This window comes from Lithobates pipiens, unplaced genomic scaffold (genome assembly GCF_037356315.1).
Source record: "Lithobates pipiens isolate NorthernLeopardFrog02 unplaced genomic scaffold, aLitPip1_a1.2 Scaffold_94, whole genome shotgun sequence".
NCBI lineage: Eukaryota > Metazoa > Chordata > Amphibia > Anura > Ranidae > Lithobates > Lithobates pipiens.
In genome coordinates, this window is record NW_027507917.1 from 1632619 (window position 1) to 1646491 (window position 13873).

General features: G+C 48.7%; 1 protein-coding gene across 1 annotated transcript in view; it reads right to left on the minus strand.

The window, feature by feature from the left end:
• LOC143973738 (FHF complex subunit HOOK-interacting protein 1B-like) overlaps nucleotides 1-13873 on the minus strand; it is a 111153-nt gene that overhangs the window by 18317 nt on the left and 78963 nt on the right. Inside the window, exons 9-10 of the mRNA XM_077474574.1 lie at nucleotides 13201-13370; nucleotides 9715-10809 (exon numbers count right to left, since the gene is read on the minus strand). Of these exons, the coding sequence (XP_077330700.1) occupies nucleotides 9715-10809; nucleotides 13201-13370 (1265 nt within the window). The remainder of the gene's footprint in view (nucleotides 1-9714; nucleotides 10810-13200; nucleotides 13371-13873) is intronic.

Genomic DNA, 13873 nt, shown 5'->3' on the forward strand with positions numbered 1-13873 from the left:
TTAATTTTCTATTTTCTACATAGGTTCCTCTAAGCTAGTGCATTGTTGGTTCACTTACCTTTTCCTTCGATTTCCCTTCTAAATGTTTTTTTTTTCTTTGTCTGAATATCTCACTTCCTGTTTCTCCTCAGTAAACTTCACACCATCATCCGAGCGGTGGTTAGTCAGCCAGAACAGCTTACTGAGGAGGAACAGGAAGTGAGAAATTCAGACAAAGAAAACAAAGAAAAAAAACATTTAGAAGTGAACCAACAATGCACTAGCTTAGAGGAACCTATTTAGAAAATAAAAAACAAACCTTTACAACCCCTTTAACTGTAAGAGCCGGTTCACACAGCGGGCGATGCGAGGCGACACGACTCGCCTCGCAAGTCGCCCCCGTTCTGTACAATGGAACCGTTCTGAGAGGAGCGACTCGAGTCGCTCCGACTCAGAAAAAAGGTTCCTGTACTACTTTTGGGCGACCTCGGGGCGACTTGCATTGACTTCTATACAGAAGTCATCTGCAAGTTGCCGCTGAGGTCGCGGCAGGTCGCGGCGAGGCAAGTCGGAGTCGCCTCGCCTGCAGTGTGAACCGGCCCTAATAGAAGTCAATGCAAGTTGCCTGGAATCTTCAGTGGAGCGACTTTCCTCCTCTCTGGGCAGTCTGCCAAGAAAAGAGCAAAGAGATACAATGTTTATACTTATCAATGGACTGAACTCCCCTGTGCAGAGTTCTCAGTTTAACCATTTAAAGACTAAAATCTTTTCTGACACTTGTCGCTTACAAGTAAAAATCCTGTATTTTCTGCTAGAAAATCACTTGGAACCAGGGGCGGACTGACCATGGGGGCCACTCGGGCACTGCCCGAGGGCCCCGGGCCACTAGGGGGCCCCATCAGGGTTGCCAGCCTCAGTAAAAACAGGGACAGTATGTAAAAATCTGTGTTTTTTTTTTTTTTTTTACATCTGTCTCTGAAATGTCCCTTACCGACATCCTTTTGGTCTAAAAATCCTGAGATTATAGCTGCCCCGCCTCTCCAGTACCTTCTCAGCCAATAGAAACATGTCTGTGTATACTGTGTGATTGTATACTGTGTGGCCCCATAATCTCCTATTGCCCAGGGGGGCCCCATGAGTCGCCAGTCGACCCCTGCTTGGAACCCCTAAACATTATATATATATATTTTTTTCTAGCAGAGACTCTAGGGAATAAAATAGCGGTTGTTGCAATATTTTTATGTCCCGCGGCATTTGTGTAGCGGTCTTTCAAACGCAATTTTTTGGGGAAAAAATACACTAATGATTTAAAAAAAATAAAAAAATAAAACTATAAAAACAGAAAAGTTAGCCCATTTTTTTTTTCGTCCAAAAGTTTTGAGTACCTGTTTTTGTGTCTTTAATATTTAGTTTTTTTTTTTTTTTTAAATCTAAATTATACAAACAAGTGAAGTGATTGGATGTTTGTTTTGTTTAATAAATGTTTAGATGTAAGAAATTTTCTGTATCACTTATTACTTGAGGCTGCTTTCACACTGGAGCAGGCGGGCGTTGGCGGTAAAACGCTGCTAGTTTTAGCGACGTTTTAGCGTCATTTTAGCGGTGCTATTCGGCTGCTAGCGGGGTGCTTATAACCCAGCTAGTGGCTGAGGAAAGGGTTAAATGCGCCCGTGAATCGCCGCTGCCAAATCGCATTGCAGGCGCTTCGGCAGCGGTGCTCATCCATATCAATGGGCAGGAGTGGTGGGGGAGGGGGTGTACACCACTCCAAAGATGCTGCTTGTAGGACTTTTTTTTTTTTTTTAACGTCCTGCCAGCGCATCGCCTCGGTGTGACAGCACTCGGCTTCCACACAGAATGCAGGGGAGACGTTTTGCAGGCACTTTACAGGCGCTATTTTTTAGCCCAAAAGCGAATGAAAAACGCCCCAGTGGGAAAGGTGTGTTAGGTTTTATGAGATGAAGGGGGGATAAAAGATAAAAAAAAAAAAAGCATCATATATCGGCCATCGCGATTTCTAAATATCAGCATCGGCCAGAGAAAAACCCATATCGGTCGACCTCTATCCTTAACCACTTCAATACCGCCCACTCCACTTTTTTTTTTTTTAACTCAAGCTTTCTTTTGGTGCCATTTAATCACCACTGGGTTTTTTTTTTTTTTACTACACAAGCAAGAAAAGACCTAACATTATGAAAAATAAAACTCTTAAGTTTATTATAAAATTTTGCAAATAAGTAATTTCTTTTCTTTACTGATAGGCGCTAAGGAGCCTGCACCCATGGGCACCAACGGGCCAGCACCAATGGGCGTCAACAGGCCTGCACCCATGGGCGCCAACGGGAATGCACCCATGGGCGCCAACGGGAATGCACCCATGGGCGCCAACGAGCCTGCACCGATGGGCGCCAACGAGGCTGCAACGATGGGCGCCAACGAGGCTGCAACGATGGGCGCCAACGAGGCTGCAACGATGGGCGCCAACGAGGCTGCAACGATGGGCGCTAACGAGCCTGCACTGATGAGGCTGAACTGATGAGGCTGCTCTGATGGGCGCTGACAAAGCTGCACTGATGGGCGCTAATGAGCCTGCACTGATGGGCGCCAATGAGCCTGCACTGATGGGCGCCAATGAGCCTGCACTGATGGGCGCCAATGAGCTTGCACTGATGGGCACAAATGAGCTTGCACTGATGGGCACAAATGAGCTTGCACTGATGGGCACAAATGAGCTTGCACTGATGGGCACAAATGAGCTTGCACTGATGGGCACAAATGAGCTTGCACTGATGGGCGCTGACAAAGCTGCACTGATGGGCGCTAATGAATGAATGAAATACTTGTATAGCGCACAATGCGAACCGAATCGCCTCTAGGCGCTGATGAGGATGTTCTGATGAGGCTGCACTGATGAGGCTGCTCTGATGGGCACTGACAAAGCTGCACTGATGGGAGCTAATGAGCCTGCACTGATGGGCGCCAATGAGCCTGCACTGATGGGCGCCAATGAGCCTGCACTGATGGGCGCCAATGAGCCTGCACTGATGGGCGCCAATGAGCCTGCACTGATGGGCGCCAATGAGCCTGCACTGATGGGCGCCAATGAGCCTGCACTGATGGGCGCCAATGAGCCTGCACTGATGGGCGCCAATGAGCCTGCACTGATGGGCGCCAATGAGCCTGCACTGATGGGCGCCAATGAGCCTGCACTGATGGGCGCCAATGAGCCTGCACTGATGGGCGCCAATGAGCCTGCACTGATGGGCGCCAATGAGCCTGCACTGATGGGCGCCAATGAGCCTGCACTGATGGGCGCCAATGAGCCTGCACTGATGGGCGCCAATGAGCCTGCACTGATGGGCGCCAATGAGCCTGCACTGATGGGCGCCAATGAGCCTGCACTGATGGGCGCCAATGAGCTTGCACTGATGGGCACAAATGAGCTTGCACTGATGGGCACAAATGAGCTTGCACCGATGGGCACAAATGAGCTTGCACCGATGGGCACAAATGAGCTTGCACTGATGGGCGCTGACAAAGCTGCACTGATGGGCGCTAATGAATGAATGAAATACTTGTATAGCGCACAATGCGAACCGAATCGCCTCTAGGCGCTGATGAGGATGTTCTGATGAGGCTGCACTGATGAGGCTGCTCTGATGGGCGCTGACAAAGCTGCACTGATGGGCGCTAATGAGCCTGCACTGATGGGCGCTAATGAGCCTGCACTGATGAGGCTGCTCTGATGGGTGCTGACAAAGCTGCACTGATGGATGCTGATGAGGCTGCTCTGATGAAGCTGTACTGATGGGCGCTGAGGAGACTGCTCCAATGAAGCTGTACAGATGGGCGCTGATGAGGCTGTACTGATGGGCAATGACAAGGCTTCTCTGATGAAGCTGTACTGATGGGTGATGACAAAGGCTGCTCTGATGGGCACTGAGGCTGTACTGATGGGGAATGACAAGGCTGTTCTGATGAAGCTGCACTGATGGGCGCTGATGATCAGTGTAACAATGCACTCACTGTAACCGGTCAGGCTTGCCAGTTATTGGCTCACCTTTCCTCACACAGAGACAATGTGTGAGGAAACGAATGTCAATATCCGGCAAGTCTGTTTACATGTGATTATCTGTGACTGGACACAGCCGATCACATGGTAAAGGGCCACTGTGATTGACCTTTTACCACGATTGGCTGTAGTCACAGAGCGCACCCGATGCATGCCCCAGGGGGGGGGGGGGTCGGGGGGGCTTACACGTGGGAGGATGTCCATGGATGTCTTTCCCGGAACCGGAGAGCCGCGCTGTAGCCGTCTTTCGGCTATAGAATGGGCAGAAACGGGTTAAAGCATCCCAGCACCAAACCTCAAGTATAGAAAAAGTGGAGTAGGAATCGGCGCTGTTCAGAAAACTTCAGTGAAGAAAATATAAAAAGTGAAAAGATAGAAGAGTGTAAGAATCCCAATCGTGACAATAGTGATAGATAAGAATAAAAATATTGATGTATCCTATATAAATCTGTGCCCACCAGATGCCAATACCAATGAGAAAAACGTGAAGTACACCCGTACAAACATAATACTTAATCATTGAGACAATATAGTTAATATTTGAAACAATGTGACCCGCAGACCACCTACGATATGATGGTCTGTAAATAAATACACAGATATCAGACCGCACACTAGTGAATCCAAATTAATGCATTTAAAATTCATCGATCCTGCAAATGTCAGCCCCAAAAAATAAAATAAATAGTAAAAAGTATGAATAAATAAATAAAGCCCATAAAGTGCTCTTGTGAAAAAGAAGCAGCGACATCGATATTCTTCACTTCCCAAGGTGATCACAGCAAACGTGCGTTTTTATCCGTCCCCCCCCCCCCCCTCACCGGAAAAAATTCACCCCCCTCCCGGGGTCTGAGGCTCTCACAGTATATATATATGCCACTGTGTAGCAGTTTAGAGGCTTCCCCGTCCACCTTATAAAAAAATGCTTCCATCAAGTATCATAAAAGAGAGGAATTCCAATATAGTGTAGTACTGTATTGTAATGTTTATTGTAAATATAAAAAAAAAAAAAAAAAAAAAAGTTACTCACATTTGGTTAGATTGAAAAAAAAAAAAACAATATTGCCGACACTAGCGAGTGACGCAGAGACGTGTACTAGCCCCGCCCTATGCGTTTCGTCACTCTGACGTCATCTGGAGCGTGCCTCAGACCACAGGAGGGAGGGGTGATTTTTTTTTTTTTCCGGCGAGTGCAATCACATTGGGAGGGGGGGGGGGGGGGGGGGACGGATAAAACACACGTTTGCTGTGATCACCTTGGGAAGTGAAGAATATCGATGTCGCTGCTTCTTTTTCACTGGCACAAGAGCACTTTATGGATATGGTTATTTATTTATTCATACTTTTTACTATTTATATATATATATATTTTTTTTTTTTGGACTGACGTTTGCAGGATTGATGAATTTAAATGCACTATTTTTGGATTAACTAGTGTGCCGTCTAATATCTGCATATTTATTTACAGACCATCATCAAATATTAAAGCGGGAGTTCGCGTTTCTTTTTTTTTTTTTTTTTTTTTAAAGCCAGCAGCTACAAATACTGCAGCTGCTGACTTTTAAAATAAGGACACTTACCCGCCCAGTGCGCCCGCGATGTCGGCACCCCGAAGCCGATCTCTCGATCGTCTCTCGGGGTGCTGCCGCCGCCATCTTGGGTATGGGAATCAGGAAGTGGAGCCTTTCGGCTTCATTTCCCGGTTCCCTACTGCGCGAGTCTCGCTACGCAATAAGGATGGTCCCCGCTGCCTCTGGGATCTGTGTGTTTCCCAGCAGGCAGCGGGGGGACTTTCGGAAAGGGGCGTAGATTCACGCCCCTTTCCGCAGAGAACTATCCCGGAAGTGGGTGCAGATACCTGTACTGTACAGGTACCTGCACCCCCCTCCCCCCTGAAAGGTGCCAATTGTGGTGCCGGAGGGGGGGGGAGGGTTCCAATGGGCAGAAGCTCCACTTTAGGGTGGACCTCCGCTTTAACTATATTGTAGGGCTGCAACTAATGATTATTTTCATAATCGATTAGTTGCCCGATTATTGTTTTGAATAATCGGTTAATAATCTTAAGAAAAAGTGTGGTATAATTTACCTAATATGTAAGGTTTTTAAAAAAAAGGCAATTTATTCTTAAATATCTCTGTATGCAGTGGTAAAAAATAAAAATAACCAACTATATGGTAAGTATACTGTATATACTATTAGCAGATATATACTGTATATACCACTATTAGAGGAGATATACTGTTTATACTATTAAAGGATATATACTGTATATACCAGGGATCTGCAATTAGCGGACCTCCAGCTGTTTCAAAACTACAAGTCCCATCATGCCTCTGCCTCTGGGTGTCATGCTTGTGGCTGTCAGAGTCTTGCTATGCCTCATGGGACTTGTAGTTCTGCAACAGCTGGAGGTCCGCTAATTGCTTATCCCTGGTATATACTATTAAAGGGTGAATCTGGTAAATATCAGACTCAGAGATCAAATCTTTTCTAAATACCCAGCGGCTGAAAAAAAAGCACAGATGTGAACGTGTCCCACAGGAAACCATGTAAATCAACTGTAGTGCGTTTCTGCAAAAAGTACCAAAAAACACAGAGATGTGAACCAGGTCTGAGACGTTTAGTAACATAATGGGGTTAAAAAAAAACGAAAGTTAGCCCTTTAGACCCCTTTCACACTGGGGCGTTTTTCAGGCGCATTAGCGTTAAAAAAAAGCGCCTGTAAAGCGCCTGAAAGAAGCGCGCAACTGCAATCCCAATGTAAAAGCCCCGAGTGCTTCCACACCGAGGCGTTGCGCTGGCAGGGGGGCGTCAAAAAAAAAAGTCCTGCAAGCAGCTTCTTTGCAGCGCTTTTGGAGCGGTGAATACAAACGCTCCTAAACAGCCCCCTTCCCATTGAAATTAATGGGAAGCGCCAGTAAAAACGCCTGAAAAGCGCTATTGGCAGCAGCGCTTTGTGGGCGCTTTTAACCCTTTATTTGGCCACTAGCACAGGGGGTTAAAAGTGCCCCCCAATAGCGCTCGAAAAAAAAAAAACGCTGGTAAAGCGCTGCTAGTTTAAGCGGCGCTTTACGAGCGTTTTTTTTGGGCGCTGACATTGTGAAAGGGCTCTTAAAGCACTCGGGGCTTTCACATTGGGACTGCAGATGAAGGCTTCTTTCAAGCGCTTTACAGGCGCTTTTTTTTTTTTTTTAACGCTAAAGCGCCTGAAAAACGCCCCAGTGTGAAAGGGGTCTTATAGTACAAAAAAAAAAGCAGATAATCACTAATGTAAAGGGGTTTATTTTTTTTTACTGTAGAACTGTGAAAGTAATATTTACAGTAGCGATTATTTGCTGTTTTTGTACTATAAAGGGCTCATTTTAGTTTTTTTTTTAACCCCCATTATGTTACTGGCCGATTAATCGATTATGAAAATAGTAATCGATTCATTTCATAATCGATTAGTTGTTTCGGCCCTACTATATTGTCTCAATTATTAACCACTTCCCGACCAGCGCACGCTGATGTACGTCGACAGCATGGCACGGGCAGGCATATTGGCGTACATGAACGTCCAATATTCGTTGCCGCCGTGCCATCGGGAGCGTGCCGCCGGCGGCGCGCTCCCGCGCTGGTCGGGACCCCCGTGAGTCCGGTCGCGGGACCCGCGGACTCGATCGCCGCGGGCATCCCCGCGATTGTCTCACGGAGTGGCCGAATGGAGGAAATGCTGTATAACAACATTTTCACATTCTGCCTAGCAACTAGTGACGCTGATCTCTGCTCCATGTGATTGGAGCAGAGATCAGTGTACACTAAATGAAAGCCCAACCCCCCCACAGTTAGTAACACGCCCCAAGGAACACTTAACCCCTACACTGCCACCCACTGGTTAACCCTTTCACTGCCAGTGTCATTTACACAGGAATCACTGCATTTATATAGCAGTGATTACTGTATAAATGACAATGGTCCCAAAAATGTGTCAAAAATGTCCGATGGGTCCCCCACAATGTCGCAGTCACAATAAAAAAATCGCAGATCGCCGCCATTACTAGTAAAAAAAAAAATAATAAAAAATTATTAATAAAAATGCTATAAAACTATCCCTATTTTGTAAACGCTATAACTTTTGCGCAAACCAATCAATAATCGCTTATTGCGATTTTTTTTACCAAAAATATGTAGAAGAATACGTATCGGCCTAAACTGAGGGAAAAAAATGTTTTTTTATATATTTTTGGGGGATATTTATTATAACAAAAAGTAAAAAATAATGCGTTTTTTTTCAAAATTGTCGCTCTATTTTTGTTTATAGCGCAAAAAATAAAAAACGCAGAGGTGATCAAATACCACCAAAAGAAAGCTCTATTTGTGGGAAAAAAAGGACGTCAATTTTGTTTGGGAGCCACGTCGCACGACCGCGCAATTGTCAGTTAAAGCGACGCAGTGCCGAATCGCAAAAAGTGGTCTGGTCTTTGACCAGCAAATTGGTCCGGTCTGAAAGTGGTTAAGTATTATGTTTGCACGGGTGTAGTTCACATTTTTTTTTTCTCTGCTGGACAGACTTTTATATAGGATACATCAATATTTTTATTCTTATCTATCACTATTGTCACGATTGGGATTCTTACGCACTTTTATCTTTTCACTTTTTATATTTTCTTCACTAAAGTTTTCTGAACAGCGCCAAATTCCTACTCCACTTTTTCTATACCCATGCACTGCACCTAGGTGGAAGTAATAAGTAGAGGCAGCAGTTCCCTTTCAACTAATTAGCATTTTTTTATTTTTAACCTGTTCTCTGCTGGTATTTAGTCCTTGCTATTTTATTTTTTACCTTGCCTCAAGTACTTTTCCCCCCCCAAGAGCCCTTAGTCCTCATACGAGCAGCGGGCCGGTGTCCTATCATATAAGGTCCTCCATCCAAAAGTGTCCGCTGCGTACTGCGCAGTACACAGCACACACAGATTCCGAAAATTGCAGAGGATGAACGGCGCCTGCGCCGTGAGTCCAGGTTCTAGCCCCCACCATCCAAGTGGACATAGAGTAGGAATATAAAAAAGAGCCGAGTGTAGTGAGGCCGAGCCCGAAGCGTGGGCGAGCGAAGGGGCCCTCTAATATTCACAACCCTATGTCCGCTTGGATGGTGGGGCCACCACCTCCACTCACGGCGCAGGCGCCGTTCAGCTTTGGAGATTTTCCAAAGCTTCGTCTGCTCCGTACTGCGCATGCACAGTACGGGGCGGACACTATATGATGCCCGGACACTAGATGATGCCCGGACACTATATGGCAGAACACCGGCTCTAGGAAGCAAATATAAAAAAAAAAGGGCCTTGATGTGCGGATGTCAGTCTGGAGGAGCGGTTGTTCCTAGGCAGGCTGTAACGTCCACACCCGATGCTGAGCGTCCAAAAATTTAAAAAAATAAAAAAAAAAACAGAAATTCATCTAAAGAAAGGGGAGGGTTCAGGGACAGTAAAGCTGGGGAGGAAAGGGCTAGATGATGCAGAAGCTGCAGCTTCTAATGCACATTGGGAGGAGCTCACAATGAAATCAGAGTCCAGGAGAGGAAGCCTCAACAATCATTGCGAGACTGAAGGGAAGGCTGGACTTCAGCTTTGAGTTCCAGGAGGGACCACCAGGGGGCCCCAATCGCAGGCAGCGGGAGGACTCACCGGTATAAGGCTGAATGCTGGTCTGGGCTCTCAGAGGACTGCTCAGGAGGAGGGTCAGGGAATCGGATCTGCTCTTAGTGTTTTCTATCTCTCTGCTGATGATATCTCCATCCTCTTCCTCCTCAGAAGGGACCCTCATATGTCTCTCCGTCGGCTCTTCTTGCACAGCCACCCCCCTCATGCTGTCCTCCATCTCCTTCAGCTCCTCCCCCAGCTTTTCAATGCTCAGATGAGTCCCGTTGGCCTCGGCCGGGGCGCGGTCTAGGAGTTCGTCTATCAGGCTGTCTACAGACTCTGCCGTCTCCCACTTAGAGGATGCCCAGTGCTGCGGATCTCTGTGAGGGCCACCACCTCTCTCCTCTGGTCCGTTCTCCGTACCCATCGCCAGTTCCTCTCCCTCCGTCCTGGAGCGTCGGCTCTCCTCCGCCGGTTCACGTTTCACTTTCTTCACTTCCACGTCTTCCGTGCGCCCGGGATGTGCGGCCACCCGCTGCGCACCCCCCACGTACCCCTGTTCCTCCGCCATGGAGCCATTCATGAGAACGGGTCCTGCGTTACCATCATGAGATGTTTCTGCGGCTCCTCCGTCTACCATCCCTCCCTGACCTCCCGCTCCCTGCCCTTCCTCCTCCTCCTCCTCCTGCAAGCTTCTTTTCTTAGTCCTCGGGGTGACGTTGTGCCTCCGCCCCTCCCGCTCTTTGCCCTCTTGGGTTCTGGAGGAAGGGGCGGGTGGGGAGAAGTAGTCCGGTGACACCGCGACTTCTTCTGGAGTAGATGGGGAGAGGCTGCGGGGGCTGGGTTCCTCCCCATCATAGGGAGCCGACCAGACCCGACAGGCCCGAGTACATCGGTCTATCCCGGCCCGGGCTTCCTGGAGGTACTCTAAATAATTTGAATCCAACTCGGCCACTTCGTCCCAAGATAAAGAGCCATGGCGAGGACTTCCTAAGGTGGACTCCGCCGGGGAGGAGAAGCTGGAGGACCTCTGGGAGGGGCTCTCGGGGGTCTGACGCATGAAGAAACCCATCCGTGACGGGGTGGAGGGTTTTGGCACAGTGTTGACAGATGACGTATCAATGCTCGGGCTCCCATGAGCTGCAAAGAGAGACACACTGATCATTTTCTCTTCAGGTATGTACCGCTTTCCCAAAGAAAACCCAATGCATAGTGTTCTTCACTATAAGGGCCCACCTACCTCATCACATGACGCACACAACACTCCACCCACCTCATCACATGACACGCACAACTCTCCAGCCACCTCATCACATGACACGCACAACTCTCCACCCACCTCATCACATGACACACACAACTCTCCACCCACCTCATCACATGACACACACAACTCTCCACCCACCTCATCACATGACACACACACACAACTCTCCACCCACCTCATCACATGACACACACACACACACACACACACACACACAACTCTCCACCCACCTCATCACATGACACACACAACTCTCCACCCACCTCATCACATGACACACACACACACACACACAACTCTCCACCCACCTCATCACATGACACACACAACTCTCCACCCACCTCATCACATGACACACACACACACACACACACACACACACACAACTCTCCACCCACCTCATCACATGACACACACAACTCTCCACCCACCTCATCACATGACACACACACACACACACACACACACACAACTCTCCACCCACCTCATCACATGACACGCACAACTCTCCACCCACCTCATCACATGACACGCACAACTCTCCAGCCACCTCATCACATGACACGCACAACTCTCCAGCCACCTCATCACATGACACGCACAACTCTCCACCCACCTCATCACATGACACGCACAACTCTCCACCCACCTCATCACATGACACGCACAACTCTCCACCCACCTCATCACATGACACGCACAACTCTCCACCCACCTCATCACATGACGCACACAACACTCCACCCACCTCATCACATGACACGCACAACACTCCACCCACCTCATCACATGACACGCACAACTCTCCAGCCACCTCATCACATGACGCACACAACACTCCACCCACCTCATCACATGACGCACACAACACTCCACCCACCTCATCACATGACACGCACAACACTCCACCCACCTCATCACATGACACGCACAACTCTCCAGCCACCTCATCACGTGACACGCACAACTCTCCACCCACCTCATCACATGACACACACAACTCTCCACCCACCTCATCACATGACACACACAACTCTCCACCCACCTCATCACATGACACACACACACACACACACACACACACAACTCTCCACCCAGCTCATCGCGTGACGCACACAACTCTCCACCCACCTCATCACATGACACACACAACTCTCCACCCACCTCATCACATGACACACACAACTCTCCACCCACCTCATCACATGACACACACAACTCTCCACCCACCTCATCACATGACACACACAACTCTCCACCCACCTCATCACATGACACACACACACACACACACACACACACACAACTCTCCACCCAGCTCATCGCGTGACGCACACAACTCTCCACCCACCTCATCACGTGACGCACAACTCTCCACCCACCTCATCACGTGACGCACAACTCTCCACCCACCTCATCACGTGACGCACAACTCTCCACCCACCTCATCACGTGACGCACAGCTCTCCGCTATAGACGCTGGGTCCACCCACCTCATCACATGGCGCGCAGCTCTCTGCTATAGGTGCTAGGTCCACCCACCTCATCACATGACGTGCAGCTCTCTGCTATAGGTGCTGGGTCCACCCATCTCATCACATGACGCACAGCTCTCCGCTATAGGCGCTGGGTCCACCCACCTCATTACATGACGCACAGCTCTTCACTATAGGCGCTAGGGCCACCCACCTCATCACATGAGCACAGCTCTCCGCTATAGGCGCTGGGTCCACCCACCTCATCACATGAGCACAGCTCTTCACTATAGGCGCTAGGGCCACCCACCTCATCACATGAGGCACAGCTCTTCACTATAGGCGCTAGATCCACCCACCACATGACGCACAGCTCTCCGCTATAGGCGCTAGGGCCATCCACCTCATCACATGACGCACAGCTCTCCGCTATAGGTGCTAGGGCCACCCACCTTATTACATGACGCACAGCTCTTCACTATAGGCGCTAGGGCCACCCACCTCATCACATGAGGCACAGCTCTTCACTATAGGCATTAGGTCCACCCACCACATGACGCACAGCTCTCCACTATAGGCGCTAGGGCCATCCACCTCATCACATGACGCACAGCTCTCCACTATAGACGCTGGGTCCACCCAGCTCATCACATGACGCACAGCTCTCCACTATAGACGCTGGGTCCACCCACCTCATCACATGACGCACAGCTCTCCGCTATAGGCGCAGTCTTCACCCATCTCATCATACGACATTCAGCACAACACCGGTCTCTCGCATTCTCTCACCTTTGGACCAGGTGGCATGCTCCTCCTCTCTCTCCGCGCAGACCAGGCGTTCTTTGCGGCAACATAGCGGGACGAGGGAGAGGAATTTATCGGCAGTCTTGGAATAAAGATCTAAGTCCTTCACGGCTCTTCTCTGACTCAGCATGACATGATTGCATGGGATCAGATACCTGTGCAGGAAGAGGACATTGACATGTGTTACTATAGACCTGTGTATTCCTCACTACAAATGTGCAATTATATGATATACTTTTATAGACACGCTAAAATCTCTGCAAACGATTGTATACCAGGAATATCAGATGACCGACAGCAGCAGAGAAATGCAGTGCAGTTACAACTAGTAGCCACCAGAGGATAATTCCAATACTACTATAGGGTGAAGGTCATACACACCACCGGAAAAACAGGTAATGCCGGAACTCAGGGGATCAGTACAGAGTAACACGATCCCGAAAACCCTGCATTACACACAGTATCTACCCCCCCAAAGCCACATCATTGTGCACAGTATTGCCCTTTCAGAACCCCTCCATTGTACAAAGCATTGCCCCCCCCCAATTTTACATAGTACTGTGACCCCCGACCCCCCCCTCACTGCACTATGACAGGCCATACACTGATAGTCCGTTCCTTCGTAGATGGACACATTTCTTTGCAGGGCAATTGTATT